This window comes from Drosophila arizonae, chromosome 4, assembly GCF_054131065.1.
Source record: "Drosophila arizonae isolate 15081-1271.41 chromosome 4, UAZ_ARI_1.0, whole genome shotgun sequence".
Taxonomy (NCBI): Eukaryota; Metazoa; Arthropoda; class Insecta; order Diptera; family Drosophilidae; genus Drosophila; species Drosophila arizonae.
In genome coordinates this window covers 13,261,800-13,279,384 of record NC_142924.1, presented here as the reverse complement: position 1 = coordinate 13,279,384, position 17,585 = coordinate 13,261,800, and the positions used below count along the sequence as shown (strand labels likewise).

The window sequence follows — 17,585 nt, the reverse complement described above, 5'->3', positions numbered from 1 at the left end:
TAGAGCTCACAGCTCATTTGAGTAGTCACAGCTCTTTTGAGCAATAGCTTTACCAGTTAAGCAAAATCTTAACAGACGAAAAAGTGGACGCGGTGGTTCCTGTTAAACCGTTAACATTAAAGAAGAATAACATTTGTTGTTGTTTTGCCGTCGAGGTAGCATGTATGCCGCGGAGCTGCGCATCAAATGAAAATAAAATTCAATTGTTTCGAAAAAGAAAACAAAACAACTGAATGCAGCATACGTATACATTTTTTGTGCCTTTCAAAAAAAAGTAAAAGAAATATAAGAAGCAAACTGTAGATACCCATCTGATTAGTGTGTATGTGGGAGCGCGAAATAAGTTTGTTATTTTTTTTATTAAAGAGTGCGAGGAAATGCAGAATACGTATATGCAAGTATGTATATTGATCGCTTGTGAAATTGGCAAGGCCCATCGCGTCCGACGATAATCACAGAAATAGCAATATTCAATCAAAAGAACAACAGCGCGTGTGTATTTTGGCTCAGGCAGGAAGAGATCATTCGCCAAAAAGAGAAAAACTACATACTCTATGTGTGTGAACATATAAGTAAATGTGAATAAAAAGAAAAGTGCACAGCGAAAGTTCAATTGTGTAAAATCTTGAGTGCGTCAACTGTTTGTTTAGCCTGCGTATTTGTTTTTGTTCGTGCGTCTCGGACAGTGCGCGTGTTAGACAAATATAACGGCAGTTGCAACGCGCCGTCGCCGTTGCCGTCGTCGCTGCTTTCCATCCGCGATTCACATGTACAGCAAAAACAACAACAGCAGCAATAACAGCGACGACAACGAGAAGAGTAAGAGCAACAAAACTAAAGGCAAACGGAAAAGCAAAAGGCAGAGCAATTGTGTTCAAGTGAATTGCAATAATTTGTGTCGGCTGGCCAGATGTGTTTAATAAATGATTGCGATTGCGCCAGTTGTATATTATTATGGCCTTGTTGAATAAACTGTTCTTTCCGTCGGTACCAACACCACCAGCCGCAGCAGCAGCACCACCCACGCAAACGACGCCAACGGCAGCACATTTCGCTGCAAACCAAACAACAACCCCAACAACAGCGCAGCCGACGCTAAATTATGGCCAAACAACAGTAGCGGAGGCGGCATCACGTACTCACGCCTCAGCCGGTAACAATAGTTCGGCGTCCGCAAAAGCTACGCAAACATCCAGAAATTATCTAAGGTAAGTGTTTGTCGTATTGTATGTTTGTGTATAAACACTTAAACTCATAAACACGCGGGCTCGTATATGTAGAACTGTATACAACTATTGTAGACAGGCACGTGTCGTAATAGTTAGTCATAAGTAGGAACAGCACGACCATCACGCGCTCATCTCTAGCTGCTGTGTGTAATGCCTAACACCTGGCTTTAAGTCGCCTGTAAAAGGAAGGCAAAAACAAAGGCACACAACCCCTATAGTGTACATTAGGCAGCTGTACATGCAATCAGCGGTTGTGAAAAAGAAGTATGAAATAACAAAATAAATACCTATGCATACAAATAGAATGAAAGCATTTCCATTGGCTTTGCCTTGCTTTTGTCGCTGTCAGCTCGTGGTGCTATTTATCTCTTCCTCTTTGTATTTCGTACGCAAATTGGCGAGCGTAAACGGGGACAATAACCCAACAAACATTTTGGCAAATGCTTCACTTATCGTCACGTACGCCAAAATGCAATGTTCTCTTTGTTTCCATCTCTCTATCTTGGTGTGTACTCGTTTGAGTATATGTGTGTGTGTGGTCTGATATCTGTCGCTCTGTTGCTGGAAGTCAAAGTGCAAATCAAAGGTGCGACCCCATCCAACAACACAATTACAAGCTCGCGACTGCGCTTCTGTTGTTCTCTATTCTCTATTCGCCCTACTATTTTCGCCTTACGCTCTTAATGGTGTGTTCGGATAGTTTCGGCTTGCTGCGACGCGGTTTCATTTTGCCGCTCTCGCTCGCGCTCTCTCTTTATCGATCAGTGTTGAGAGTGGGGTGCCGTAGGCGTCTGCATATTTGTATGTGTGTATATGAGTGTGTGTTGGCAGTGAATGGAGAGAGACGGTTGCGGCGAAGGCGGACGTAAGGCGCAAATGTAAATAAAAACGAATCACATGACTTGCTAATCGGCGTTCACAGTCGCTGCTTGCTCTCGTGATTATTATGTCATACACACTTTGTTGTTGGCTTCGCCAGTGTTGGGTGCGCATAGGTATGAATGTGTGCGTATGCGTCAGTATGTTTGTGTATATATATGAATACCCTTAAAGAGGAAGATATTTGAAATTGATCTGGTTTCTTGAGCATTAGACCATAATATGATTCAGAATGTATTCTTGGAAAGGGTATCTAGTGTTCGTTCGCTTGTTGGGTTTCTGTTAATTCATTTAATTATTATTTATTACTGTTTATTTGCTTTGAACTGTGTGCGCGTTAACAATGTTGATTTTTGACGCTTGCACTCGCCGTCAACTGTTCTGATTGCGGTCTCTCTTTGTTTGTATGTTTGTTTGTTTGCATATTGATTGTGTGAATGTGTGCGTGTGCATGTGCGTGTGTGTGACTCGATCAATAGCAACAACAATCATAATAATAATATTACTACCAGCAGCTATGCCAATTGGTCATTTACAATTTGCATTTCCCCATTCAATTCACAGCGTAAGCAAATCGTTTACACAGCAATCGATTAACGCGATCAGCTTACACATACAAATGATTGTAGGTGTGTGGAGTGTGGGTCTAAATGAGTATTTAATAGAGGCAGCTTCATGCCCCGCCTTCAGCCCCCTGAAATGGCCGATAAGGCCTAAAATATACCATATATCAACGGCCTTTTGGCACACTCAAGTGGCTATTGGCCAATTCGTGGCAAAGGCGCATTCTCACAGATGTTCATGAGCGTATATAATATATATGTATGTGAGAGAGGGAGAGAGTGATGAGAGAGCGAGCTATTGGTGCACTCTCTCAATTCACCATCACGTGATAAATTTTGTACTCTGCTAATTAAACGCGGGGTTTTTGCACTTTGCTAAATGTAAACTTCAAATTGTTGGCAGTTAAACTCATTGAGAATTGTTGTTAAAGCTGCCAGCTGATGGGCGTGGCGCGCTGGGCGGGTGGGGTAGCATAATATTGTGATAGGTCAGGTTTTGGGCGCTGTAAACTAAATAAAATTGTGTTTGCTTTTGCTGACAGTTAACAGTTAATTTATTAAATTGTTTGTATAGGCGACACGTTTGAGTAAATTTCCATTCCACACGCCTATATGAACGTGTATATGCGGGCGTGTGGGTGAGTGTGCATTTGTGCGTGTGTGTGTGTTTGCAGATGAGTTTGTTATCGTTCATTTCCATTTGGCTTGCGACTGAATTCCTTAGAAAATTCCTATTTATCTATACAGCCTTTTATCTATTGCCAAAACTGGAAAGGAGAAACAGCCCTATCGCAAGCGTACGATCATCATAATTATAATCATGGCTAGAGAAGTGTGTCTATTTACTTAGCTGGCGAATGTCAGTCATCCATGCCAATCCCCTCACACTGACTCATGACCAAGTCGTGTCCATAGTTAGGCATTCGCTAGTCACCAGATAGTCATATGACCAATATGACACAGACACGCATTCAATATGCGAAATATTTTGAGATAGATAAATAAATATTATAAAATAAACAAATGATCAAATAGTAGATACCCTGACTATACCTCTGAAATAATTCTTGATAATTTGTTAAATGTAGAACAGTTCTACGAATTTATTCTCACATTTCGGGATTATAATGGGTGAATGAATAAAGTAGTCTAAAGCTGAGCGCTTAATATGGGATATATTATTTGGCATCTCTAGCTTAAGATTTCTGTACTTTTGTATGAGAAATCAAGTTGTAATATGGATATTTATTGATTGTAAGAGTTTGTAAATATTCATATATCTAATGTGTTTTAGATCACTGCGTCTAGAAAGAACGGCAGACAGAGCTTGATATTAACTAAGACCAATCATTGATATGCTATATATAGTACCATTTTTACATACTTTTACCAGTAATTCGTATATTTTATCATACCCTGTGTGAATATTTCCAATATGGGGTATGCGAAATAAATAAATAAATGAGTTGGTAAAACCAAAGCCTAACCCACATAGCTAAATAAATCACACACAAAGATATTTTAACTATAAATGAATGTATGCGCTGTAATTAGCACGTGGTTAATAAATTTATACACACATATACATACATATATCTGTATATATATTATAAATATATTGATTATTTATTTAGTGAATAGCCGACTTTCACACAAAGGTATTCAATTTAGCACGTGGCTATATTTATATTTGTACTATATACATATATACATATGTCTATATAATTCGATGTCTATGTTGCAATTAGCACTCGATTGTGGAAATTTTATGCCAATTCGCGTATATTGTCTGCATAAACGACGTATATATGTATATATATATATCGTGTGAAATAGTCGATTCATATGATTGCTAATCAAATTCGTCGCATAAATATAAATCAATCGAATCTCTGTTATAAATAATTCGGTTTTCAAATCTATTGTGTGTGTGGGGGTTCTCTAGGCTAGCCAAATGCCAAAATTGATTGTAAATTGGAAATTCATTAAAAACTTGATAAGTGTGCGCAAATTGTTTAAACAAATACAGACACACACGCACAGACACACGGGTGCATAGCCGTGTGTACACATCAATCATTAGCGCTTCGCTTACGTACGTAATCCCCCCTGGCTTATATGGTATATATAATAACTATCGTGTGATTTACATCGCCCCATTACGAGATCATCTAATGAGGCGCCCAGCTGTCTGGCCTTTTGCCGAACCTTTTGACCACATATCTTATTATTAGTTGTTTATTGTGTAAATTTTTTTTTTTTTTTTGAATGTATATATATATTTTTTATTATTATCTTTTAAAACGCTTTCTGTGCACCTTGAACATTTACGTCGCAGCAGCAAATAGTTACCCTATCTTAATCATTATATGTGGGTATACATGCAGTTAATGGACGCCTCTCTCTTTCCTTTGTGTGTGTGTTTGAGATGTAGTCTCGCCATCAGTAAACAGTAACTAATGAATATGCTAACGATCCTGGAAGGTTGATTATAAAAGCAGCTCAAGTAGTTGGATTAAGGCTTAATTACAGAAACAGTTATTTGTCATGGCCAAAGCAGATTAAAGGCCTTTCTAGTGGCTTATCAGTTTAATATAATAGAAAATGTACTTTTGCCTTAAAGGCAGCTTGCACTGTATTCAACAGAGTATAATCCTATTTAAATGCTAATTAGAAAGTAATTTCACAGCCTTAATCTAATTAAATAAAATATAGAATATAGATATAGAATATAGCTGTATATACCCTTTGCATTTAGCAAAGTATAGTCATATTTAAATGCCAACGTTGTCGACTTTGCCACTGTGGCTCCATGTGTTGAAGTCTCGTGGTCTGCCAAGTCATATGAGTGAGTCGTCGCAATGGTTGTTGTTGTTTCTGCTGTTGTTGTTGCTTTTGGGGACTGATAGAGTTAAAAGCGCGCTGTGTTGTCTACGGCTGTCGCCGTCTTCGTCGTCGCTGCTAATTATCAGTTAACAAAAATTGCTTTTGCTTTTCAACAAGCAACAGCAACACGTCAAATTAGAGACATAATGCCCAAGAAGTAGAAAGTGCTGCTGACTGTCAGTTGTAAATAAAGCTGCTAAGCTCCGAGCATGTCAGAAGGGGCTTCTCTCCAGACACACAGAGCTATATATCAATCACTTTGGACAATCAATGCGATATATGTATGTTTATGGGATTCGAAGAATTCCGTAACTGCGATCCCTCGCTAGCGCCAACTTCAACAAATTACAATAAATGCACGGCCTGCAATATCAATAGGAAAAATATGTACCATTATTTATTAAGAAATCGAGCTCAGCTTACTTACTGGGTATTCTACTTGTCAGCTGATAGTCTTTGTTTTTCTTTCTGCGACTCTATATTGTTTATGTATACATATATTTTATATATAATTGAATCATAATGCAGGAAGTGAAATTGTAAGCCGATGTTGTACTGATGTAACCATAAGCTAAGTTCAGACCTACTAGACAGAGGGAGAGAGCACATTTTAACTCCGTTTTATCATGAAATTCATTTACACAACATTATTACACTATCTTGCATTAATTAAACTATAAAGAGCTGCCTGAATACTACATACTCATTTACTAATTCATAAAGTCGCTCTTATAATATAGTTGCAAAGATGTAGCTCAAAGCGTTGCCAAAGTTGAGTTATTTATTTACATCATGTTATTCGCCGCACTTTACAAGTTCAAAAGGCTGCCATACTTACGCAGTTTTGCATACAGTTACAAGCAAATCGAATTCGCCGCTTGTGCACAGCTTAAAGCTGCTACAATTAATTGCCTTTCATCTACACAAAATCCGCTGGCTTTCGCCGCAAGCGACTGGCATGTTTGAGAGACAAAGGCAATTGACTTTCGCCGCCTTTTTAACACGTTTCAACAAGCACCTTTTTCCTCCATTATTCATCATTTTTGTTCCGTTTCGTCATCTTTGTTTCGAGAGTACCCAAGTCTTGACTCACTTTGTACACTAATCCCACATGTTACACGCTCAAATGTAGAAGAGACAACTTCCCCCCTTCCCCCCATCTGCTTATTTGCTAAACAAGTTTTTCGATTTTTTTTGCTTCTGGTTTGCGTTTTTCGCTCTTTTGCGCATTTGTCGTTTTTTGTTTCTTTTTCTTCCTTTTTACTTTTGATGGTTCGCTTCTAGTTTTATTCATTCATTGATCGTTTGGGGGCACGTGTTTGTGAGTGCAATTGAGAGCCTATGTGTTTGTGTGTGTGTTTGCTTATTCTTCTCTTCTGTTCGCTCTCTTGCCATTGCCTCGTCCTCGCCTCGTGCATTGTTTGCGCTGATTTTTAATTGTATTTGCGCTGTTTCAAGTGTCACTTGGCAATCAGTCCGCGTCGTCTTCGTCATCAGTTGTACATTTGTTTGCCAGATACAATTCCCATGTTATGTGGCTATTACCTGGGCCCACTCTGCATTGCGACATGACAACGCTGCCAATTACTGCCAACAACAACAAACAGGAACAACAAAAGCGGCAGCAGCAGTAAAAGCCTTTTGCCAATTTGCTTTGAACTTGACATTCGATTATTTGCGCACTTAAATGGGCTTTGTTGGTGGGGGTGAAGGTCAGCATTATCTTTATTTATTTAAATATTTGTATGTACATATGTACGTATGTGTGTGTTTGTTTATCTGTAAGTATATATGTATGTATATACTTTTTATATGTATGCCTGTACTTATAATGGCTGCATCTCATGATAATGATAGTCAATTTGTTGTAGCTCACAAACAGAAAGGAAATAAACAGCCATTAGGGTGTGCAGGTCTCAAGAGTGACAGACTAAATGATACTCTCTAGTAAGTGAGCTTCAATGGCAAAATTCCAAATATTATCCAAACATGCATGAAATTACTGATCAAGAATAATTAAATATATATTTATGTGTGTTCTTAGGCTCCCCTTCTTTTTGCACTTCTGTAATCTGTCCCGCCCCTTCTTAATAGGCACGGGGTATAAAATAATAAAGCTTTTCGCCGTGGACGTTAACGTCGCAGCTGGCGTCGCTGCCTGGCTCTTGCGCCTTTGTCGCCGCCGCCGCAGCAGCAGAAACCGCTTGTTGTCATTTTCATTGTCGGTTGCTGGCTGGCGCTGGCAGCGACGCCATCGTCGCCATTGTTGGTTGGTTTGGTCATGTGACTCGAGTTGTACGGAGCAACTGGTTGTTGTTGTTTCTGCTGCTGCTGCTGCTGCTGATATTATTATTGTTTTTGTTGCTGTAGTCGCTTTGGAAATCTGTTTTTATTTGCACGCTCTCTTTCATACATACATACATACATACACATACACACACACACACAGCGACCCACGATAGAGAAACAGAGTCCACTCTGTGTAATATGATTAACAGATGTTGTCGCTTGATTTGGTTATGGGCCACCAATTATATTTCCATATACATCTATAATGCCAAATGCCGTAATATATACGTATATACATATGTATATACATTTATCGATTCATATTTAATCCAAAGGGCTAATACAATGCATAATTCAACGCATTGGCTGATAAGGCAGCAACATATCAATCAAAATTATTGTACTGCTCGCCTTGGCCCATAGACTTGGTTGTCGAGGGGACTGGCGGACGACGGGAGTGGCGGAGGCCACAATCTGCCTCAAGTGGTGGCGAGAGTGGCTCTTCAAGCGTACATTTGCACACGCACACACACACATACACACATACACAAGCTTTTGCATATATGAGCTTAATGTGTTGCCTTGTGTGTATTTGCTTAGACTTGCTGCCTTGTTTTTTTTAAATTTTCTTTTCATTTTTATTTAATTTTATTTTGTTCGCTTTTGTTTTGCTTGCGTAGCTGAAAAAAAAAAAATAAATAAAGCATGTGATCCCATGGCGTATGCCAAGAACAAGCAGAAGGCAACATCTCTCGCAGCGTAGCAGTGGGCGCAAGAGCGGGATAGCAATAGAGGCAGCAGGGGTAGCTCAAGTGTTCTTCACTCTGCAGGCAGACGGTGCACCGAAGCAGCAGATACCCTTGCACCGCTTCTTCTTCTTCATCTTCATCTTCTTCTTCTTCTTCTTCTTCTTCTTCTTCTTCTTCTTCTTCTTCTTCTTCTTCTTTAGAGTAAAGCACTTGTAAATAATCATTACCAACAGCCTTGCGCGCTGGGTTCGATTACCTTTTGGCATCAGCTGAAGGAATACTCTGTAAATGTATATTTAATGGGTATTTTACACTTATCTATAGCCTAATAATACATTTTTATTGACATAGCAGAGAGTGTCTTTCGCTCATAAACTCTAAATTTCACAATTGACATTACGATTTATAGTCAGGTGACAAAGCTCTGCTAAACTAATCAAAAAGAAGTAAAAAATCGTATTTTTGCAGCTATCAACTGAAGTACAGAGTAGATAATAATTAGGCTAGGCTGGCTATAAATCTGATGATATATAAGAGCTTTATTATAGCAACAATTTATAATTAGATTTCCAGTTGTGACGAAGTTCCCAAACAATCTTTATGATCCACAATCACTATATCATTATTTATAGAAAATACTGAGTGAAATTCATTTCTATATATATATATGAAAACACCTTATAAATATATCACATTAAATTTGATGTTATATTAAAATTTTCCATAAATATTTATAGCTTCTCGAAGGAAACTTGGAATTCTTATGTTTTATTTTTTGAAATGTCTAGCTGCCTTGCACTGATAAAGAATATGGTAGATAAATATATATATATATATAACTACCATATAATCAATTAGATCGCATACGCTATCAAATATAATCCAAGCTATCCAACTAAGCATTTATTATAAACAAATAAAAGTCAATTGAACGGTAAAAAAAAGTCACATACACACATATAGCCAACGAAAGTGCGTAGACCCTCCTGATAAGTCGAAAAATTTAGCGATCGCTCGATAATTTATATGTGCTCATTGATCTCTTTTTTTTCGCTTTGGCTGATCGACGCGACAGGTGACGAGCTGACAGGGTGACAGGTGATAGTTTGCTGGCAGCTCCATCGCTCACAGCTCACGTAGCCCCCTAGTACCAGGTGCAAAGGTTGAGCATTATTTTTGCGCTAACTCAAACTTGGTGAACTTTGGGCGTCAGCAGTTGCTGGCTCTAGGCCTTAGGCTAAGTCCATCGTGAATTGTCTCGACTGTGAAGTATTTTCAAAACACAATATATTAACACATCACATCGTTTGACACTCCCTAGACTAGATATATATACGTATATATATATAGCAGGGGGCGCCGTACATGTGATGCTCGCGCAGCTGGACGGGAATCATGTGAGCTGCGCGCGCTCCTCAATTGATGCCGCTTGCCCCTGCCCCAGCCGCAGTCGCAGCCCTAGCTGAAATCGTTGCCTATCTGCATAACTATATATGCATGTTCATATGTATAAAATGTATATAAGATATAAGAGTGTATATATGTATATATATTTATATCGATCATGCGAGTACTTGTTCGTACTGCCGTTCATATTCAGACTCGTTCTGTTTATCGCCGTTTATTTAGTCGACACCGGGACGATCCGATGCGATCCGATTGCGGTTGCGATTCCGATTCCGATTCCGATTCCCATTCGGATTCGGATTCCCTAATAGACACCGTTTACGGTTCGTAGCGCCTTGAACTTCATTTGTCGTCTAGCATCGCGGCCATTGAGATTGTTTTTCCATAACGTCGCGTTACTTTCGTATTTGTTTGTTATTTCAATTTATACGTTTGTGCAACTGTAAATGCAATTACGATCGCTAGTTGGTGACATCTGATCAGCAGCATATCGATTAATATCGATTCGATGCGTATGCATACGGCGCCGTTTCACTATGGGTACGTTTCCGACTAGATTCCAGCTGGATTCAAGTTGGATTTTAGCTAGGTGACCACTAAGTCTTTGAGTACAAACGGGCCGACCAAAAAGCGGGCACACAAGCACACGCCAGCACACACACACATACACACACGGACACACGCCAGTGTTCGGTCGCTCGCTTATAGACTTAGGCAGAAAGACGGGGGCACACTCGTGATCCAGTCAGGCCCACTAACTAATCTATGTATGTGTACACAAAAATGTCCCCCGTCTTATCGCGGTGGCATAAAACAAAATGAAGCAATAAAACAGGTGGCCCCGCCCCCGCCGTCGCCCCCAACGGCAACTTTACCACAGGCAGTCATAGAGCAAACAGAAAAAATTCGTTAATTATAGCGCTAATTTGGGCAGTTGGCGCAGTTTCAATTTAGCGCTACTTATTGTTAGACGAGCCATTTATAAACCCCACTAAAAATAATTTAGCTCAAATCTGCGATGCCTCAGATTTGAGTGGATGTGACGAAATGCCTAACGGAAGAGTCACAAGCCCACGGAATGTCAAGCATAATTTAGATTTCCCTTAATACTCATTGCAGATATTTCCAATGTGCAATCCAATAATCGGTCATACTGCCTAGATCTTATCGCGTTGCCGTTCAGTAGCATCGTAAAAACTTTTGCCCCCAATCAGCAAAGTCAAATTGAACGAACAAAAAAGAAACAAACGATCATAAAAAGCGAAAAGTCTTCGTAGCAATCGAACCCAATTCGGGCAGATTTTCATTTTATCGTGACGAATCGTCACGTGCTGAGCGATTCTATTTATAGAGCGGACAACATTTACCCAAATGACCCACTCGACAATAAAATAGCGCTAAGATGTGCGCATTATATGAAAGTCGTCAGCAATTCGCATAGCCACAGACAGAGACAGATATAGAGATAGAGATGGATTGAGAGATAGAACAGAAATGGAGAATAAGAGACAGAGCGAGACATTGGCAGTCGGAGAGAATTTGTAATTGAGTGCTTTGTCCCTGTGTCTCGCTGCGTTGGAGATGAGCAATTGCTGCCTGTCCAGAAGGTATCTGAGTCACGGATCAGATATTAAATCACATGAGCACTTGAGCACTTGAGCTCATCGCAAGATCAACAGAAATGTTCAAGTTATTAGTACTTTGGGTAAACTTGGAGATTGAGCTGTTCAATTGGAAATGCTGATATGATTGCTAAATTTAGCAGTGAGTTCCAAGGAAATGTCAGTTCTCTGTTAAATGATCAATAACTTATATTTACTTACATATAGTTATATATCAATTATTTACAAGACTGAGGGAAACTTGAACTTGACGCGTAGCTAAGCTGGTTGCAGGGTATTTTACGGTATCAAGATCTAGTCATAAGTGATCTTCATAAACAAGTACAGGGTATCTGCTGGCAGTGATCGCACACTCTAGTCTAGCAATGGCTAAGTACAGGGTATATTTAGCAGTGATCTTTTACTTATCTGGCACTACAAAGCTCCTTGCATATCAAAATTGTAGTAGCTAGATTATCGTATATTAAGATTAAGTTGAATTATTTTATTTTTAGCTTTATTAATTAAAGTTTACGAATGACATCAGCAGACAGCACAAGCCGTTGCCTCATTCTCACGTGAGAGTTAAGACAAAGTGTCAACAGCTCTACTTCCCCCTTTGGTTGTTCTGGTCTGCCCATTCCTTTGCTTCTGTGGACTGCACACCAACTGATTATCCCTTTCTCTCTCTCTCTCTTTGCAGCCAATTCCCCTTCGATGGTAGCCAGGTGCGGGTGCTGTTGTACAAAGAGGACGACAGTCATGGCAGGCGTCTGCTCTTCGACTCGCATGCGCTGCAGAAGGTGATGCTGAAGGATTCGAGCCAGTGCAGCAGCCGCAGTGGGGGCAAGTTCCTCAAGAATGACAAATTCACATCGCTGCAGAATGGCAAGATCCAGGCCAAAGCACATTCCGGCAGCAGCAACGGCAGCAACTTTATCGAAGTGTGTGCCGAGTATGGCTACAAGGTGAGCAAAGCTCAAAACTGAATCATACGTTAGTTAGCTAACTCCGACTCTCCCCCTCTCCCTTGCCCTCTCTCTCTCTCTCTCTCTCTCTCTCTCTCTCAGCACAATCGACCAACTGGCACTGATCTTACGCCCATTGGCGAGATGGTCTTTGGCTCGCTGGCCATGTCCTTTTGTGGCACGGCGCTCAAGGTGCACTGGCTGCCACAGCCAGCAAGGATACTCTGCTCCCAGGTGTATCTGACGCCGTCGGCGAGCGGTGGTTCAGGTGGCGCGGGTGCGGGCAGCCAGTCACCCTATTCCACGGTCTCCATGAACAGCCTGACGCCTCGCAGCTCCATTTGCAGCGAGCACGGCTCCATGGACGGCCTGTCCATGAACTCCTTCTCCATGCCGTTCAGCGTTAGCGTGGGCAGGCATATGAGTCTGACCCCGCCTTTGGACGTGCCCGCACCCGATCAGCAGTCGCTGTCCATTGCGGACAGCGGACCACGCTTCTCCTCCACGTACAGCAACGCCACCGACTCGGGCTACTCGGCCAGCGCCAGTGGCAGCGGCACAGGCGGCCCCTATTCCAGTGGGGATCAGTGGTCGTATCAGTATTCCACGCGCAGCAGTCTTGGCAGCGTCCTCTCCGATCCCTCGGATGCGATGCGCAAGCTCAGCCTCGACGACTGGGCCATCTATGCCAGCTCGCCCCATCTGGATGAGTTTGCCAGCGATGGCTGCCTGCAGCGCCGAATCTCTCGCAATCTGCGCACCTCCTTCGAGAACGAGCATTCCAAGAACGACTTCATCGGCTTCTTCAGCGACAACTATGCTGCGGCCACAGGTCAGGCAAATGGCAGTCGCCCAGCGGGAGCTGCCAACGGCACTGGCGGCAGTGAGGGCGGCGGCATGGCTCCACCCCAGTACAGGCGGGCGAGCTACTGTGCGAACGAGTCGCGCAGTAATCCGGAGATGGGTTGCCGGCCGGCGAACTTGAAACGGAGACCGAGGCTTGGCCTGGCTGTGTGCATTACGATGAGCGAATCCTTCGAGGAGGAGATGGAACTGTTCTGCAGCGAACATATTGCACTGCTGGAGTCGATGCTGAGTCGGTTGAGGGCAAGCACGGAGCACGCATACATCAATTACAAGAACTTTCTGCAGGTGAGTTACGGTTCACATAATTCTCGTATTCCAAATAACGAAATATTTGCCCTTGCAGATCATGTTCCAGGCCTGGCAAGATGCGCAGCAATGGTTCAGCGATCTGTTTACGGCACCCCGCATCAAGACGCCCGTCTGGCTGAGCATTACGACCAGCGGCAGCAAATACTCCAAGACTGTGGCCGAGCGATTCATCAAGGAGCTCTGCGACCTGCTCTCCTTTGCCGACACCAAGGACTCCAATTTGTAAGTCATACGACCAATTCCTCTATCATCTTCAAGAGATCCTTATAAATGTCTCTCTCTCTCTCTCTCTCTCTATTTCTCTCTTTTGCAGCTTTATCAGCACCATGTTGACTGGCATACTCACCTACCATCTGGGCTGGGTGGCCACCGTGTCCGCCTTTAATAGCTCACGTTCGCGTCGCTCCAGCGCCTCCGCCTCCGCGGCGGCCATTGAGCAAAGGGCGAAGCTGTTGCAGGTCTCGCAGAAGCACCCGTATAATGCGCTGTGGGCACAACTGGGTGATCTGTATGGCGCCATTGGCATGCCGCCCAGGCTGGCGCGCACCATCATCTATGGCTCGGAGAAGATGTGGGTGGAGAAGCTGCTGAATGTGCTCACGTATTTTATACGCTGCAGCGAAGTGCGGCGAGCAGCCAAGCGGGAGGACTTCAACAAGCAGCTCATCAATGAGCTGGTCGTTAGCCAGAGCAATCAGGAGCGGTATAAGAGTCCGCCCACGTTGCGAAGACGCGCGGCTGGAGCTGGCTCCGGTCTCACTCGCACCAGCACCTGCAAGCAGAATCTAAATGCGATTGTGGACGATGCCGATTTGGAGCTGCAGCAGCTGGACGAACTGCACAGCGGCGAAGATGAGGAGCTGGACGGAGTGCAGCAAGACGATACCCATTTTATTGGCACCATGAAGAAGAACGAGATTCCCAATGTGTTGGCATTTCGCGACTCGCACTTTGTGCAGCAGGAGCTGCGCATTGGCAACTACCTCATGGACACGGGCATCGATAAGAAGACCCTGCTCGCCCGACAGGCTCAGCAGTATCTGCGCACCGGCAAGGATGGACGCATACGATTGACGGTGACGACGCCGGAGAACGTTGAGCTGTGCATGGAGGAGGACTCGAATGCCGGCTCTGTCGGCACTGGCGGTAGCATCGATGATGGCGCTATCGAAGCTCTGGAGTTTGACGAGAGCCGAGCAGCAACAACACCAGCAGCAGTAGAAAAGGAGCAGAATACCGTGTTGCCGGGAAAGAGGAACTTCTTTTGGAACATTGTGCCCACGGCTGGAGTCAAGGAGGGACTCAGTCTCAGTGATCTGCAGCAGGGCGCGAAGATCATTAACCAAAAGCTGGAGCGCCGCTGCAGCAGCTATTCCGTGGAGAGCGATACCCTGCCCGGTGGAAATGTTCCGGTAGAGCCAGTTGGCCAGGATCGTCGAGTCTCGCACTTGTCGCTCTCGTATCTAATCACACAGAATAGCATGGGCAAGAGCGATCGCATGACATGGGGCATTGAGCCCATCAAGGAGAATGTCAGTCTCGAGGAGCAAATACACTTTGATCTCTCCCAGAAACTCATCGAACGGGACCACGGCATTTGCCGCCAGACCTCAACGGATAATGGCAACGGCGTTGTCTTTGTATTAGGTGATAATGAGCCGCTGATCAATCTGAAGAAGAGCAACGAGGATCTCACAGATGATGCAAAGCCAGCAATGCTGTGCGCCCAGCATCAACACACCCATAACGCCTCCATGGCCAACAAGAAAAACTCGGGCATACAGTTCAATTTCGCGACATATCCGCAGATTGTGACCAACTACATGAAGAGCAAGAATCTGGTCATGTCCAACTATGATCTGTTGATGGATAAGGCCAGCAAGCTGGAGGCCAATGAGTCGTTGAAGTCCAGCGACAGCACGGTCACTCTCCACCAGCAACAGGAGCAACAGTTGCAGAAACAACAGCAAAAGCATCAAGCGGAACTGGCGGCCAGCAGCAGCTCGGCCACAGTTGTGGGCAGCGATCGCTGCATATTGTGCAACAGTGGTGGCACCTACCAGACGCCCTCCAATGCCACCGAGCTGGAGTTCGAAACGGATGAAGTGCACTGCTATAACGAGAGCAGCAACAACAGCTCTGCTGTTCTGCAGTCCGTCAACTCGGCTGCCTCTATAGATACGCTGAAATCGATGCCGGAGCCTCCAAGTACGCCCAGCTATACGAGACGAGTGCAGCCCAAACGTGTGCCCTCCCAGCGCGGCTCCGTCTCCTCGGTGGCTGCCAAGTGTGCGGCTGTCAATGAATCCCAGCAGCTTTTGAAGCTGCCTGTGCCGGGTATCAAGGAGCTGCCACAGGAGGATGAACCACCGGGCGACAAGTTGCGCGCCGGCTTCATTCCATCGCTAATGCTGAGCGTGAACGATCACTACGTCTCCGATATGGTGCTGCAGGGCACCTGTGCTGCGCCCTGTAAGTGGGAGTTGAATCTACGCGAGGATCTGGCGCTGGCCGCTCGTTCCGCCTCACTCATCTCACAGCCAGCAGAGAATATCGCCATTGTAGCGGACATGGACAAGTGGGATGTACGTCTAATCTCGTCACAGGCACAGCAGTTTCCGTATGCCGGCGGCCAGAGCTCCCCGGTGGGCATGTCCCAGCTGGTTTCCAGCATGCTAGAAGCTGTGCAGGCCATGCACGCAGGCGGCATACCCGCTTACGAGGTAGGTTCATAGCCGGCCAGACTTTCCACAGCCTCAGCTAATAGCTCTTCCTTTTGCAGTGTTTATCATTTCTGGAGTCCAAGTTGCAGGAGATCTATATGCAATCTGAGACTCTGGCTGCCTTTCTGCTGGAAACAGATCCCTGCCGACTGGGGGACATAACAACTCCGCTGCAGCTCTCGGAGAACGATATACCGCTGCTGTTGTCCATCGCCTACATTCATACGCCGAAGATCAGCCGTAAATGCGGCATCAGCTTCAGATGACAATCACGTCGAAGCAAGCCCGATCATTGCCAAAACATATTTAGTATAACAAGCATCCATCATCAAACTTCATCATCTCACGCACCATCCAAAGCGAAACAAGCAAATACTCCAGCGAATTTTCTTTTCACTGACTTTGTGATATATATTTATATGATTAATATAGCGTGTAGGGAAAGCAGGTTACATTTAGTTAGGGTCTTACGTACGGCAGCTTAACATAACAAACATAAACAATCAAACACTCATACAATATATTGTAGAAACACTCACACACTCAACACATCGATCACTGCATAAAGAACATTTAATAACATTTATAGCTATATATACCATACAACGTTTTAATTTAGAGAACCCACTCATCGCAGTCACATGAAGAAGTATTGTAAATTATTTGATCTAGATTTAGTTAGCGTGATTATATGTTCACGATTTAGTAGCACTCCAGTCTGTTATCGGTCGATCGATCGATCGATCGATAGACCGACCGACCGACCACTGTATCATGTGCTCGAGCTATGCGTAGTGTTTGTATTAGATTTAATAATTTATGACAGCAATAATCTATTAATTGATTTAATTATATTATACCACCATACAATAGACGTATAAATAAGTATATACTGAAATTAAGTGTGGGGGCATCGGTTAGCATTCGGGAATTAACTGTAAACACAATCTGTATACGTAAGCAATGAATAAGTTTGTATAAATAACTTTGAAAGAAATAACAAAATACAAAAACAAAATTTGCTAAGTGTATTTTATATAAAAGTAATCTAAGAATGAAGTAAGTTTTATCATATCATGTGTTATTAGGTACTTACATGGAATGATATCCAATGA

General features: G+C 43.3%; 1 protein-coding gene across 2 annotated transcripts; it reads left to right on the top strand.

The window, feature by feature from the left end:
* The first annotated feature begins 47 nt into the window (after nt 1–47).
* On the top strand, nt 48–17,488 carry LOC108613565 (folliculin-interacting protein 1). Of its 2 annotated transcripts, none has more exons than XM_018007104.2 (6): nt 48–1,208; nt 12,307–12,571; nt 12,674–13,723; nt 13,782–13,969; nt 14,061–16,470; nt 16,530–17,488. In XM_018007104.2, the coding sequence occupies exons 1-6, from the start codon at nt 955–957 to the stop codon at nt 16,734–16,736; spliced, it is 4,374 nt and encodes a 1,457-aa protein (XP_017862593.1). In that variant the 5' UTR covers nt 48–954; the 3' UTR covers nt 16,737–17,488. The 2 variants fall into 2 exon arrangements, with proteins under 2 accessions (XP_017862593.1, XP_017862594.1); XM_018007105.2 differs by lacking the exon at nt 48–1,208 and adding an exon at nt 10,353–10,542.
* Nucleotides 17,489–17,585: the final 97 nt, after the last annotated feature.